General features: G+C 30.4%; 2 protein-coding genes and 1 long non-coding RNA gene across 5 annotated transcripts in view; 1 reads left to right on the forward strand and 2 right to left on the reverse strand.

Annotated features, from left to right (window-relative positions):
• Nucleotides 1–867: 867 nt before the first annotated feature.
• LOC108740630 lies at nucleotides 868–6,798 on the reverse strand. 2 transcript variants are annotated; one of them, XR_003231199.1, is made up of 9 exons: nucleotides 6,416–6,798; nucleotides 5,833–5,918; nucleotides 5,289–5,544; nucleotides 4,489–4,629; nucleotides 2,913–3,025; nucleotides 2,633–2,756; nucleotides 2,216–2,411; nucleotides 1,563–1,839; nucleotides 868–1,164 (listed from the first exon to the last, which is right to left on the reverse strand). It is a non-coding gene; the product is annotated as an uncharacterized LOC108740630 (long non-coding RNA). The 2 variants fall into 2 exon arrangements; XR_003231200.1 differs by lacking the exons at nucleotides 868–1,164; nucleotides 1,563–1,839; nucleotides 2,216–2,411; nucleotides 2,633–2,756; nucleotides 2,913–3,025 and adding an exon at nucleotides 3,192–3,231 and having other exon boundaries at nucleotides 6,416–6,789.
• A 342-nt stretch (nucleotides 6,799–7,140) lies between these two features.
• LOC108740633 (probable E3 ubiquitin-protein ligase ZFP1) lies at nucleotides 7,141–8,887 on the forward strand. 2 transcript variants are annotated; one of them, XM_018475005.2, is made up of 2 exons: nucleotides 7,141–7,250; nucleotides 7,319–8,887. In XM_018475005.2, exon 2 carries the CDS (start codon nucleotides 7,491–7,493, stop codon nucleotides 8,721–8,723), a length of 1,233 nt encoding a protein of 410 aa, XP_018330507.1. In that variant the 5' UTR covers nucleotides 7,141–7,250; nucleotides 7,319–7,490; the 3' UTR covers nucleotides 8,724–8,887. The 2 variants fall into 2 exon arrangements, with proteins under 2 accessions (XP_018330507.1, XP_018330508.1); XM_018475006.2 differs by having other exon boundaries at nucleotides 7,206–7,261.
• Nucleotides 8,888–8,934: 47 nt separating this feature from the next.
• Nucleotides 8,935–14,941, reverse strand: part of LOC108740632 (catenin alpha) — a 17,426-nt gene continuing 11,419 nt past the window's right edge. Inside the window, exons 3-16 of the mRNA XM_025974849.1 lie at nucleotides 14,012–14,055; nucleotides 13,664–13,958; nucleotides 13,055–13,608; nucleotides 12,729–12,932; nucleotides 12,138–12,253; nucleotides 11,876–11,993; nucleotides 11,500–11,818; nucleotides 11,073–11,356; nucleotides 10,945–11,011; nucleotides 10,819–10,886; nucleotides 10,581–10,762; nucleotides 10,226–10,466; nucleotides 10,033–10,149; nucleotides 8,935–9,731 (exon numbers count right to left, since the gene is read on the reverse strand). Of these exons, the coding sequence (XP_025830634.1) occupies nucleotides 9,567–9,731; nucleotides 10,033–10,149; nucleotides 10,226–10,466; nucleotides 10,581–10,762; nucleotides 10,819–10,886; nucleotides 10,945–11,011; nucleotides 11,073–11,356; nucleotides 11,500–11,818; nucleotides 11,876–11,993; nucleotides 12,138–12,253; nucleotides 12,729–12,932; nucleotides 13,055–13,608; nucleotides 13,664–13,946 (2,718 nt within the window). The 5' untranslated portion in view covers nucleotides 13,947–13,958; nucleotides 14,012–14,055 and the 3' untranslated portion in view covers nucleotides 8,935–9,566. The remainder of the gene's footprint in view (nucleotides 9,732–10,032; nucleotides 10,150–10,225; nucleotides 10,467–10,580; nucleotides 10,763–10,818; nucleotides 10,887–10,944; nucleotides 11,012–11,072; nucleotides 11,357–11,499; nucleotides 11,819–11,875; nucleotides 11,994–12,137; nucleotides 12,254–12,728; nucleotides 12,933–13,054; nucleotides 13,609–13,663; nucleotides 13,959–14,011; nucleotides 14,056–14,941) is intronic.

A 14,941-nucleotide genomic window follows, 5' to 3' on the forward strand; every position in this document is an offset into this window, starting at 1 on the left:
ACTTCCATAGAGTCCTCTGTTCTCCTATTCTTTCCAATACCTCTTCATTTCTAACCTTTTCTACCCACGTTATCCTCATCATCCGCCTATAACACCACATTTCGAACGCTTCTAACCTTTTCTTTTCCTCCGCGCCCACTGTCCATGTTTCGCACCCGTGCAACGAAATTACCAACGACCATAATGGATTTATTCAAAATCTACTTCGATTTTGCGATTTAAAAGGAGTGTGAAGAACGTACAAAATTGTCTTTCATTGAGAATATATTAGTGGTGTAATTATCACCACCCGCTTTGTTAATTAATTAAAAAAAGGTAATCAGTTTTGAATGAACGACGGCTTTAAGAACAAAAACGAAAGTGGTTTTCCCTTTAATGCTTCTGCGCTACATCAACATATAAAATCGATTGGACGGGAAAACTTGCGCACGTTACATATTGCTCTTATTAGAATGACTCATCTTGGTATGATTCCTGAAATTCCCATTGTTAATAAACTGTTATTAATTTTCATCTCTATTTGCGCTATTACTTGTGAATAACAACTTAATTACGAAAGCATGAAAAAGAAAGGTGCGCCAATAGATAAGGATAAATCTCATGTTGGCTCTTAAAAGGGTAAGTAAAATTAAGAAATATAAAATATCTTCTAAGGTTTACAGTTTTGAAAACTAACATGTCTATGTATTTTATTTACAATATATATATATATATATAAGTGGATTGTGACAAATACTTTTTACTACTTTTACTTTGGGACTTTGGCATTTCTTACAAACATATCCATCAACAAACTGGGGAGCTAGCTGTTGCTTCAGTNGAAACAGATACGGTGGCAAACAGATTAATAAAGAGCAATTAAAATTAATTATATCAAGTATTCTCACCTTAATTAATTGTAGAACGTAACGTTCCAAAGTTTACAGGTGTGAAAAGCAAACTAACTACAGGAGGAACACCGTAGCAGAGAAGTTGTTATTTGAGTGAAATTCCAATAAATATCCAGTTGCTCTCACTCATGGGTTGAAAATTAACTGCATGATGATACAAGGTGAAGACGAAACAGCTATCAGGAATATAATCCACGAAAGACCACACCCATGTAGAAATTGGCTGTTTCAATATGACCAAACTGAACATCAATTCTCTTATTTGTTGTATAATCTACAGAAAGGAACAAAAAGATATATTAACTACACTTATAATTAAGAAACACATTTAACACAAATAAAAACGCACCAAATGCGAGTAAAATAGTTGAATTATAAATTGACGAGGCGTTACTTTTACGCCATTTTACATCACAACTATAGATCACGACATAGATACATGTCAAACAACACGAAGTCAATTTATGATGCCGACAATAGAAAAGCTTAAAAAAGAAATTCCATAGATGAACGATAAATACCTATTTATTCTGTGAAAAACAGAAACTGTCAAAAGAAATATGGTTGCTCCACAACCTCAATTTATACTGTGAACAATTAATAATTGTTAAAAGAAATGTCATAACAGATTAATAAAGAGCAATTAATAATAATGAAGTCATGTATTCTCACCTTAATTAACTATAGAAGGTAGCGTTCTAAAGTCTACCAGTGTGCTGAGCAAACCAAATCTGGAAGAGATATCCCTGCAGACAATTTGTTGTTTCAGTGGAACTCAAAAATTCAGTTCCTCTCACTCATAGGTTAAAAATTCACTGCATGATGTTGCAAGGTGAAGACGAAAACATAAGATCAAGAATATAGTCCACAAAAGACCACACCGATGTAGACATTGCCTGTTTCAGTATGATCTAATTGAACTTTAATTTTCTCTCATCTGTTGGGCAATCTGCAGAAATCAACAAAAAGGCATATTAATTAAGAAACACATTTAACACAACTAAAGATGCATCAAAAAGCAAGTAAAATAGCGGAATTATAAAATGACAAGCGTTACTGTCACACCATTTTACATCACAACCATAGATCACGAAATACATAAATGTCAAATAACAGGACGTCAATTTATGACGTGTAATAGAGGTTAAAAAGAAATTCCATAGATCAATGACAAATGTCATTCTGTGGAAAATAAAAACTGTCAAAAATATAATTCGATTGCACGATAACCTCAATTTATACTGTTAACAATAAATAATTGTTAAAAGAAATATCATGACAGATTAATAAAGAGCATTAATGTTAATTAAGTCATGTATTCTCACCTTAATTAATTGTAGAAAGTGGCGTTCTAAAGTCTACCAGTGTGATTAGCAAACCAAATCGAGGAGGGATAAAACTGCAAATTGCCTCTCATTGTTGCGGCAAAAATTAATTGCATAATGTTGCAAGCCGTCAAAAGCATCGGTTGTTTCAGTAGCATAAAAATTAACTGCGATTCCTTCTCATTTGTCAGACAATCTATAGAAACAGGCAAGAAAAAGTAATTAATTACCATTTTTAAATTAAGTAAATCAGAAACACTGATGGAAGGATCAGTTCCACATTAATTCTACTGTTCAGCTTCTGCCATTTCTAAAACGTTGTTTAAAAATTGTCAACTGAAGCAAGTTACGAATGTCTAAGAAATTGAATTTATCTGACGATATCATTTACTATTTTTAATTAATACTGTTGCATACCAATTCATTGTTATACATCCTTTTTGCACTGTCTTCTTCCCAATGGAAAAGGCACTTTCATGCTTTCTTTAGGACCATGCGTAGAGCTACTTTCCAGAATAAATGAGAAGTTTTTCTAATGTTCCTGTAAAAGAAATCTTATGAAAAAATATTCATATATAATTAATTTAATTTTAAGTAAATAATATGCATGATACATTGTTAAAGTAATACTAAATCCTTTTCTCTGTTAATATCAAATAAATACACTACATGTATATATAGTAGCATGTACGCTCACCTTAATTAACTGCAAGAGCCTCCAAGATGAAAACAGCTAAATCAACGTAGGAGACGACTTATCTTTTCAGTAAGCAAAGGATACCAGTTCCAATCTCTCAATTGTTGGCCAATCTGTAGAAACACAAAAACAATTATTAACTGAATTTAATTAATGATATTTCAAAGGTGTCTACTAAAATAATAAATACATACTGTACTATTCATTAATAAGCAAATAGACATCTCTTACNTTTGGTAGAGAAGATCGGACAGATTTCGCCAAGGCAAGCTGGGCAGTCGCCTATTGCTCCTATTCCAGATAACCCACTGTACCCTGTCTGAAAGGAAGTAACGCTAGAGTAGACTCACGAAAAGTGTATAAGACACTCTTAAGATCAACTAAATAGCTAAGCCCAAGGGATTACTTTTATTTCTAATTTTTTATGTATTATCAGGGTTTGACCCGTAACTTGATTGATTAATAAATGCAAAATATAACGTATTTTACTGTAGCTATAGTTTGATCATTTTAAGCAAATTAATATGTTTTATATGCTTTAATTTATACGTAATGAAACCGGAAGATTTCTTACGTAAATCCTAAATAAACATTACTTCAAGTTACTTTACGTCAACCAACTCATCTGATTTAGGGATCTCAAACTGCATATTATGACAAAAATGTTAAATTTCTTCGAATTTCATACTTTGACAACGTAAATACACGGTTTCTTTAGTTTATAGCTAAAACTTCATTCCTATTCATTGTCATTCAATTTAAAAACACGGATATTTTTATACAATACAATGCTTTTTGAAAATGTAGACTTTAGAAAAAAGGGGTACATTACTTTTCTTCTTAATCAATCGCTATTTTTGATTAAGAAGCATATATCTCCGTTTTACTATTACTTTACTACATTTTTATACACGCACCACAATTTTTCCAAATAAAACTAACAGGTTTTCTCCGCATCTTTCTCTATCAGAAATCGCATAAAAAATTGTAATTAAAGGACACAAGGAAAAATGCTCACCCTAGAGAAATTTACGAAACAAACTCAAAAATTCATTCAATCTTAAGCGCCGTAAAATCGTAATTAAATTTATAGAAATAAAATCCAAAAAGGTACCATAATTTGAATTTAAAATACATATGGTTTTTGATACTGCTCGTCTTTGATATAGGCAACCCACTTCACTACAAAGTATTCTGGGCATAAGGCTGCAATAAAAGTTCTTAATTCCTTTACTTATTAAATACTAAGACTTTCAAAATCATAATTTAAAATATTAATAATGAAGAAGTAAAAAAGTTTTTAAATTGGGGGTTAAAAGTGTAAATCGATGTTCTATATGAATTTTTGTGACAAAATTTGCAAAACCTAGTGGAGCTATAAACGCCAACCAGGCCTTTTTAGAAAAAACTTGCATAAACTAAAGTTTGCAATTACCTACAACTTCAACTAAATAATGGACAATCTAACGATATTTTACAAAGAAGTACCATACGCTCGTCACCCTATGCTTAATGTTAACCAAACTGACAACATTAATAAAGGGTATTTTATTTTAATTTAACTACGTATTATTACCTGAATTAGTTGTAGAAAGTAACGGCCATGATTTACATGTGTGGAAAGCAAACCAAATTAAGAAAGGATACTAGTGCATACATCCAATGACTTCATCGCTACGGCCAAAATAAATTCCTAATCTCTTATTTGTTAGCCCATCTGTAGAAAGGGACAAAAGAATAATGAAATACTTTTAATCAATAATGTTTTAAAGGTAACTGCTAAAATAAAATACACACAATGTACCATTCGTTAATTAGCGGAATAAACATATGCTACGATATTTAATTCTTATCATTTTTCTTCTGATTTTCAATTTAAAATCAAAATATAAGTAAAGATAGTTGTTTATATTACCGTTTTAAAAAAAAAAAGATAAATAAATGATCTTCCTTTATATTAAGCTAACATTCACACTGCCAGAAATTTCTGCTATTCTGCTTTTGACATTTNGAAAATTTCAACTTCTCCGTACTCAAACGTACCGATACCAAAGAGAAAATAGTGTTACCAAATGCCCAAGGTAAAAAAATAGTATCAGGAAGGGTTACAGATAAGTTTTAAAAAAAAAAAGATAAATAAATGATCTTCCTTTATATTAAGCTAACATTCACACTGCCAGAAATTTCTGCTATTCTGCTTTTGACATTTCTGAAACGTTGTTTAAAATCTCTCTATTGAAAGTAAATTATAAATGTTTAAGAAATTGGGGATTCTAGGACTTCATCATTTAACTGTTCTAAAACACTTTTAATCATATTTTTGTCTATTTAAACTAAAAGCATTATTATGATTTAAAACAGGTTTTAAAATCTTACCTAAATCGTAATGTCCTTGCAGTCAGTCCTATAATAAAATTCAACCCATATTAATGACGTGTGGTATTTGTGAGCCATCTATGTATCTAACATCAATCCAGAGGCAATACGTAAAGAATCAGATTTTGTCCTTTTGGTTGTGTTAACTTCTGCATAGTGCATTCATGATGTTGGCAATTCAATGCGGTAAATGAACGAGCACCCTTTGGGGTACTGCTATGCTTCACAGCATACGACGTCCAGAGTTTATGTAGTCCTGTGGAAAAATGTTACATTAAACAGTAGAATTTTAAACCATAATTTGGAATAATCATGCAAACAAGTATTGTTATTAATTTTAGTATTTTCATTATCTCCGGAAGGATACATACATACATACTATGTTAGTACTAAGTATTGAATTGTATGTATTTAATATTGATATTATGTATTACAGAGTTTAGTAAATAATTATAAATAAAATTAGACAATTTTTAAATATTAATTATTTAACACAGAACGTCAAAATATTTAGCAACACAAATCTTATTACAAAAGAACTTACCATAATAAACTACAAGATTCTTCAAGTTGAAAAAAAGGACAAACAAAATGCAGGTAGAATTCTTACTATAGAATCAACCTTGTCTTCTACAAAATATTAATGTTATTAGTTTTCATTAAAGCAGAAATTTTGATTTAAAACATTTAAAACTAAAAGGGTCTTCCTATTATTATTAGTTTTTGCAAAATTCACTGAGTAATTCATTAAGAAATTAAATTACCTTAGTGCAACTAAATATAATAAAAAGTTAATAGCCAAGTGGCAAATAAGTCTTTTAATTGTAAACGTAATTAATGTTAAATGGGGCCAGGAGAGGTTTATTACGCAAATTAGCACGTTTATTATACAATCATTAGCTTATAAAACCACTGTTAACAAATTGTGTATAACTAATTTGTAGTTTNATTATGTATTTTAAAATGAATTTATTAGTTTGTCAAATTAAATTTTACAACTTTAGTTACACATACAATTGCTTAATATCGTTTAATTTTTGTAAAATTTTTTGTAAGTGTAGAAGCAGTTCACATTAATACGTAAATAAACAAATAAATGATTTTCTCTTTCACAAAGGTCTAATTACCTTTAATTAATGTTGTCCTTGACCTTTATGACTTTATGATGGTGCCACTCGATATGATTTCAGGGGAAAAATTATTTCACGCTTGTTACAAGTACTGTTACGTTCTGGAGTATTTCTGAAGGAATGAGGACTACTGAGAACTACTATCTATGAGGACTACACTATTCACTATAACTATATATTCACATTTACATAATTTAGTCTCACAGTAGTAGAGAATGTATTAATAAAATGTTAAAAGTAAAGCTGAAGGCCACAGAAGTTTTTACAAATGAACAAATCTATATTTAAGCAACATGTCTTTAAATTCCTTCGTATTAATGGAATTAAAAATAATTAAGGTTATATAAATATACAAAGCTAAGGTCATAGATAATAATGTAAAATTAAGGAATTTACATGTGATTGGACAAGCATGATCAGGGGTGCGTTCAGAAATGTCCCCGCGGAAGTAAAAGTTCCCTGTACCCGTTCAGAAAAACCAGAAAAGTTATCCGTAAAATGGCCGACGATTACAAAATACGTTTAGAAACTGTAGTAATTATTTCCCGTGGAAGTCTAAAATTACCGTGCTCGGTGAGTTCGGTAAAAATTACTTGTTATGTGCAGAAGGATATTTCATTCAAAATTTAAGTGCATGATTCAAATTTAATTTTCCACGGCGACATTTCAGAACGCACCCCAACATTATAGATTTGAAATATACATACTGTAGTAATTTAACTCTAATTTATAATCGGTACCATAATGTGACCATAATCTATCATAATTAATATCGTAACCATAGATATAGATATTGTATCAGTCTGCGTTCATCACTGTTGTGATTTGCTGCGTAAGTAAAACGTATTACAAAATTTGATTAATCGTAAAGTAAAATCATTAAACTATTTTAATTTACAGAAATTGATATGAAGAATACAAAGAATGCATAATAGCATTAGTTTCATCTGAGAAGGTTATGGAGTGCTTTAGATAAGGTTTATTATTTAACAACATATTGATCTAGACGTTTATCACTGGTAAATTATTTCTTGATTTTTATTTTTATTGTTTACAAAATATTTCGGTAATCATGGATAGTACCTTATCAAAGTTTACTGCAACGAGAACAACCCCTGTTAGCGAAAATGCTAAAAAACGAAAGTATACTACAACAGCAGATAGTGTAACAGATAACGTTGATAACTGGCACTCAAGTAGTAAAAAGTTTTCTCAACAACCACTTTCCACATGCAGTATAAATAATGTCAAAGAAAACAATGAAAACATAGTTCATGGTTTTAACTCTGGTTTGAGCGAATCAAATATAAAGCAGTGTATTGAAATGATAAACTCTACACAAAAATCAAGTCAGCCAAGCAACCAAAGCCTTTGTCAGTCTGAAAATGACAAACAAGTAGCAAATCATACAGTAAACTCAGTGGAGCCTAATTCTAATCATATGATAGAGCAAAACATCAATTATAACAGAAATAGAATTCAAACATATTTTTCTAATGGTGAAATTGGAAGTGCTGATACACCCATTTGGTTAAGTAATATAAATAATTCACAAAGAATGCTACTAAATTGGCATCCTTTTCATCATAGATTATACTTAAGACAGCAATTAGAAATGGAACGAAGACGTGTTTCACTTTTAAAGAACTCATCGAGGAACCCCTTGGGTTTTAATCATATGTTTGTAGGACAAATTGGAAGAGGAATAATTCCTTCACAGACTGATGAAAAAAAATTAAAATTAGAGTTATTCATAACAGCAAATACAAGAATCCTTTCTTCTAAAGAAACAGTAAATTTGGTAGAAGCAACATGTGTTATTTGTTTTATGAAGTTTAAAGAGCAACAATTAATTCGTGAATTATCTTGTCTGCACAGATTTCACAAAAATTGTATTGATAAATGGTTAGTAAATCAAATGAACTGCCCTATTTGCCGTCTACCATTAGGTGAAAATTTTACTACAACTTTAAATGCTGATTGCTCAGTAAATCATCAATCTTTATTAAATAGCCAATCACCTTTTGTGCCAGTTAGTAATGGATATTATCTAAGTAAAGAAATAAACAATACACTAAGTGCAAGTAATGGTAGTGCAACAACTGAACCTGCTGAAATTAGGGATTTCAAAAATAACTTAGCAATCCCTTGGGAAGATAACATAAATATTGCAAATGACAGTAAACCAGATACCAGTAATGTATGCACACAGAATCTTTTACATTGCAACCAGTCTGAAGATACTAATCAAAGTCAAGAAACAACAGACGACACAAGCAAGTCTACAGTCCAAGTAATATGCTGAATACAACTACAATAGAAATTAATAATAATAATAATGCATCTGCATAATTCCCTTGTTTTATTATGCATTAATTAGTTTTTGAAAACTTGTTTTAGTTTTCTATCAATATTATGTAGCACAATGTAATGCAGATTTTTTTTAAAAATAAACGCAATTTTCTGGTACAATGTCTGTAATTTAATAAGGGCACAGTAACAATTAAGAAATAAAACATTATGGAAAATATATATTTTCACACAGGTATCTTGGTATTACAATAATAAAATATAAAGTGTAATAATTAATGCCCTTTAATACAGTACATTTTTAAGGGCAAAAAAAAGAATCTGAATATAAATCTACTACCTGCTGCTTATTCTAAATGCAAGATATGGATTTTATTTAATGATTTATAAAAATGGAACCTACTTGTATAATTAACATCTATATTTGCAAAATTATAAATATTTAAACCTGTACCAAAGCTTGAAACACATGGAGCTTTTAAGTACATTCCATTCAAAATAAAAACAATAGCTAACATGTATTAAAAAAGAATAACAGCAAATATACTAAATAAGCACTTTATGATGTGGTTATTATGGTGATGAGCAAAAAAAATTATATATGAAAGCAAAATGTGAATTTCTTTTAAACATTTTACACGTCAAATGATAGTACTATTTGTAATATTTAGAAAAATATTTTAGACAATTTTTAAGAAAAGTAAAAAATGACAAATTCAGACTTTTCGTAATACTTATTTTGTTTACTCTAAAGCTCCATTATTAAGATTACAACATACAATGACTTGTTTTATACCAGTTATGCAATAAATACCACATAAAATACATAAATATTTCCTTATACCGATTCTGTGGGGCTTTGGAATTCAGAAAGTGCATGTATCGGATTTTGAACTTTCTTTTGCGACCCCTTTCTAACTTTGGCACGAACTTCTTCGGGTTTTTCTGGCCTAACCAGAGGTTTTTTCTCAGGGGCTTTCATCTTCCAGACGACAATTGGAGACTATTAAATTTAAATTAAATATAAATTACAAAAGAATGTTTTCTTTAAATAAACTTACTTGTTGCTGATTTCAAAAGAAGCATTGTTAAAAAAAATATTTCATTAGTAAATAATTAATTATTTTCGTTATTTACCAAGTGTTTTTTTCTATATTAAGATTAAAATACTCAATTTTTTATTTAATACCTACATTATTTTTAAAAAACTAAGACACCAGAAAAGGTAAAGCAGAACGCCTGAATGGATTTAGTAACTTAATTTAGTTTATAGATATAACTTTCATTTAAAAAATAATACTTACAGCAACAGTTCCTTGTCTTGGATATTTGGTTGAAGCAACATAAGATGCTTTAACGGTTAGCACAACAGCATTCATTAAATTCTTGGCAGCTTGAATCAAAGAGGTTGCACTATCCAACTGAGAAAAACAGTAAATATATAAAAATTATATTACACTACAATCAACGAAATTAAAATAGTAATTTACCACATACCCCTGATACTATTAGTTCTCCGCTAATATTTTGAACGTCGGCTTTAACTTTTGAAGTAATATTCATCTGATGACAGTAAAGAGCAATGCGTTGCAGATAAGCTAATAGATCTTTTTTGGTAGAACTTTCTGGACACTGCTCTGCAATCTGTCTTGTTAGTTTGTCTAGTTTAGTACCAGCTTCTGAAATTTTTTTAGCTGCATTTATTACGTCCATTGTAGTTTTTAATGGACCACGTCCGCTGTAAAATTAAACAAGTTTTACTTTTAGATTGCTAATTTGATGGTCAATACAAAATTATATTTCATTAGTACTTTCCAACACCACTATAGTTTGTAGAACTTTCTGAACTTACCGTGTAAAATCTGTCATTTCCATCATAATCATGCACATGTGTTTAGCAAGAACAATAATGTCATTACCAGTGTCATCCCATTTTGCAACTTCACGATCAAACTTCATCTTTTCACTGCGGAAATATTCCACTTGTTGGAGAATTTTCTGTTTATCTTCTTCCGGCATTTTGCCCATCGCTTCCTTTAATTAAACTTTATTTAGAAAAGACAAATTTTAACAGATAAATAACAACACACCCTAGCTGTGGTAATTCCACTAATATCAGGATATTCATCAATTCCATGTTCACCAGTATGTGCACTTGCTGAAAACAAAAGATAGGGATAATACTCATCACAGACGATATACAGAATTCAACTTACATTTACTGCGTGTTTCTACTGTATTTTCATCAAATTCAACATCTTCAGGATCCAAATCGTCATCAGCCTAAACATAAAGAACATATTATGAGTTTTACATTAAATAAAGCAAACATTTGAACTCTTACTCTATTCATAAGAACAGCCCTGCGAATTTCTCTGACTCCATCATAAACAAGTCTTGAAGCATCAATGAAATCGTTTTCGTCAACCTCTTTTGGTGGATTACTTGAAAGAGCACTAACAGCTACTGCAACCCTTTGACCGAATTTGGGCATTACTTGCTCATTAAGAACCTTTACAGCTTCTAATACGCGTTTTGTGTAAATGCAAGGTTCATAATTGTCCATTTCAGCAGTAACTACATTACATACCCTTGTAGATCGGCCACGAATACCACTAGCAGTACGATCTAAAAAACGACTCTAGATATTACCTTGTACATATACATTTTTCGGTAAAGTAATTTCATTTTGTTCTTCCGCAATTCAAGCCGATGCATCATTTTCAAATTAAACACTAGATATTTATAATTTATAAAGATAAATTTATAACCTAGTGTTTCTGCATCTCCTTCTTGTAAAGCCAAAACACATTTATTAACATCCTCAAGAATATGATTTTCAGAAACTGCTAAGAAATCGTCTATCGTTGTGATGTCATCTACAGCTTCTGTTAAAATGCGGACATGATTTTCCCATGATTGTTTAAAAGCTTCCATGTTCTCTTGGGCTACTTTACTACGAGGGCGAGCTGCCAAGATCCTAGCAGCATTTATTACTTCCGGGCAAAGATTTTCAATTTGAGCAGCTGCATAACGAACCATTTTTACTCCATCTTCATTATTAGACATGCTACATACTAAATTTGCAACCTGTATGGGAAAAAAATGTTTTGAATTCATTATAAAAAATTGTTTATATTTACATACTTCAATTAATTTATTTGTGTGTTCTTGGAACACCACAGCATATTCTTCTACTTCTTTTTCGTTGCCATTTTCTGCAGCTTTTATCAGAACCAATAATGGGACATTGGTATCCATAAAGCTAGTAGAAAGTAAAAACTTTAGATTTTTTAGTGCTATTATTATGTATTTTATTTAATTCAGTACTAGGTCGCAATCGGAATCTTATGTATCCACACGCAGCGTCTTATAAGACGATAGTAAATAAATAAATAAAAACTAATACCTATCTGAGACATGGTCCACAACAGCTTTTCTTAATTGACGACGTAAATCTCTGGTTTTTCTGCCCATCTGATCGATAGCGTGTGTCAATCCATCACTTTGTTCTTTATTTCCCATCTTAAAATAATAAAGAATCACTGTATTACATAATTATAATTAATGACAATTTTCAACACTTTTAAGGATAAAAAAAAATAATTTAGAACACACTGTATAGTGGATAAACAAGCAGAAGTAAGAATAAAAGAAGCCGTTCTCGAAAGTGCCAGTGATTTGAAGAAAACCATTACAACCTGTTCAAGTTTCTTACATTAAAAATATGTTAAAAAATAAAAAACAATAAACCATTAACTACATTTACCATCTTTGTGAATTAAAGAAACAACAAAAAGCTTTTCTTCAGGTGCACACATAGACACAAAATTACATGATATTTACCCTTATCCCTCCCCGTAAAACTTGCAACTGCTAAATAAAATTGTCAATTACTATTTTCTTTTCGTATAACAAATTCAAAAGCAATGTTAAGCTGTTAAAATATGTTAATTTTTAAAGTTGCTTTCAGTTGCATTTATATACATAAACTACTTACATTGGCCATATACTCAGACAACAAATCCTGAAGTGCTTGGCGTACAGCATTGCATTCGGCTACGATTCTTTCTCGGCGTTCATCTCGTGTACAACTTGAATCTGCCATCAGTGCAGCACCACTTATTATACTCTCCAGTCTTTCTTCCAGAGATGGTCTGGTATGAACTTCATTGTAAGCAAGAGGTTCCATTTGCATGTGATCCTTAAATATAAGAAAAAACTTATTTATGAAAATAATAATGTTAAAAAACTAGAGCAAAAACTTAAGGAAATCAATTTTAATTTCAGTCATCAAAAGAGAATAGCATTTTAAGTAAAACTCACATCAAAATCATCAAGTGCAGCTGCTAGCTCCCCAGGTCCATCATAGGGATTCTGAGAAGGTTGTGGAGTTCTTCCTTGTGCTACATCACTTATTGTATTAACAGCTTCACAAACTTGTTTAAGAACATAATCTCGATTCGCTTTTGCTGCAGCTAGTTCAGGATGACGCACATAAACTTTAGAGGCTGTCAATAGCATAGTGGAATGTTTTTTAAGAACAGCTCTTGCTGCAGCCAAATCATCTCTTAATTGGGGATCTTTTAATTCCTGTTGCCTTTTAGCTGCTTGATTCATAAGTTCATTGGCATTTTTACTAAAATTCTTTATGTTATCAAGAAGTTCCCCTTGACTAGATGCATTTCTAAGTTTGTCAATATCATCTTCAACTACTCTTAAAGATTTTAATAACAGATGCACATCCACCATATCTGCTAAAATTAAAAGTCTGGTAACTGCAGACAGAAGATTTCGAGCTGCTCTAACCATGTTTCCCCTTTTCAAAGAAGAACAGGGATCTTCAGAAAATTCCCGAGCTGCAATACTCATTGCATTGCCTTAAAATTGATTCATTGAGTATAAATAAAACAATAGTTGTAATGCATTTCTCACCTGTTTTCCTTACTTCATCAACAGCAGCTAGCATTTCTTGAGTTATGTCTGGATTTTCATAGGCAATTTGTTCACCTTTCTCAATAAAATTCTCAGTTGCTTTTTCAACAGTACTAACAAGTGCATTGGCTCTCTTAGATTTCCCTTTTTTCTTTTTGCTAGGACCTTTTGTATTAACAAGGGTGGTTACTTGTAAAACAAGAGGTTCCAGAGTTTTTTCAACAGACATCGTTCGTATTTCCAAATTTTTTGGGTCCCATTTTAAACCGAAATGATCAGCCATAGTTACAATTATCTGAATAAAACAAATCACAAAAACGTGATAAAACATATTATAATTAATATTACCTATCCGAATTTGGTTCGTATCCTATAAATTTCGAAAAGTATCACTGAAACATTAAAAATAACAGAAACATGAATCACAGCAACTCCCTTTCGCGATTTCTTAATTGACAGATACAATAACAGATCATGGATTACTAATGCTCGAATCATTCATGACAAAATCAAAACTCTTGCGCATTTGATCCTTTAAAAGGTTTGTTCAGTTCACTTATCCAATTGTGAACTTATTAATTTAAAAAAGGAAGTACTCAAACTGCCATTTATAAATATGGGGAGATCAATGTGAACCTACAATTTAAAAGCAACTCTAAATAATTGTTATTTAACTATTTTTGTGGGGGATTTTATCATAAATGTTTGAACAAACACTAACTGATTTACAAGGCGTATTTAATAAGTTATTTATCAATAAAAATATAAAAGCATGCTGTGGCGAAGTAATTCGTAAGAGAACTTACCTCAAATATCACGACACTTATGATGGTATGTATTTGGGTAAATTCTCTTGATTTAAGTTATTTCTTCTCAAAATGTGTTATGTTATATTTCTTTTTAGTTTTATATTCTTAAAAATTAAATGGTAATATATTATCTTACAATTACCGAAACATGAACAATATGACATTAAATGTTATGTATAAGAATATGCCCTTAGAACTTCTGTTTACGATTTTATTTTATAACTAACTAATTCTGTAAAATAAAAATAATGATTCGAGACAAAAGTTACATCTATCAAATAAATCTACCAAGCTGTATTTAGAAAAAAAATCTCTGTAAATACTTTTATTAATAACTGTTTTAAAAGTTATTTCGAATTTTATTCTGTAATTCAGTAATAGGTAATAACTTTATATGTACCTGTAAATATTTAAAATTTAATTTTAAGGATACCAAAAAGTTTTATTAATTATCTATGTTTTATTTTAA

Source organism: Agrilus planipennis, unplaced genomic scaffold (genome assembly GCF_000699045.2).
Source record: "Agrilus planipennis isolate EAB-ADULT unplaced genomic scaffold, Apla_2.0 scaffold243, whole genome shotgun sequence".
Taxonomy (NCBI): domain Eukaryota; kingdom Metazoa; phylum Arthropoda; class Insecta; order Coleoptera; family Buprestidae; genus Agrilus; species Agrilus planipennis.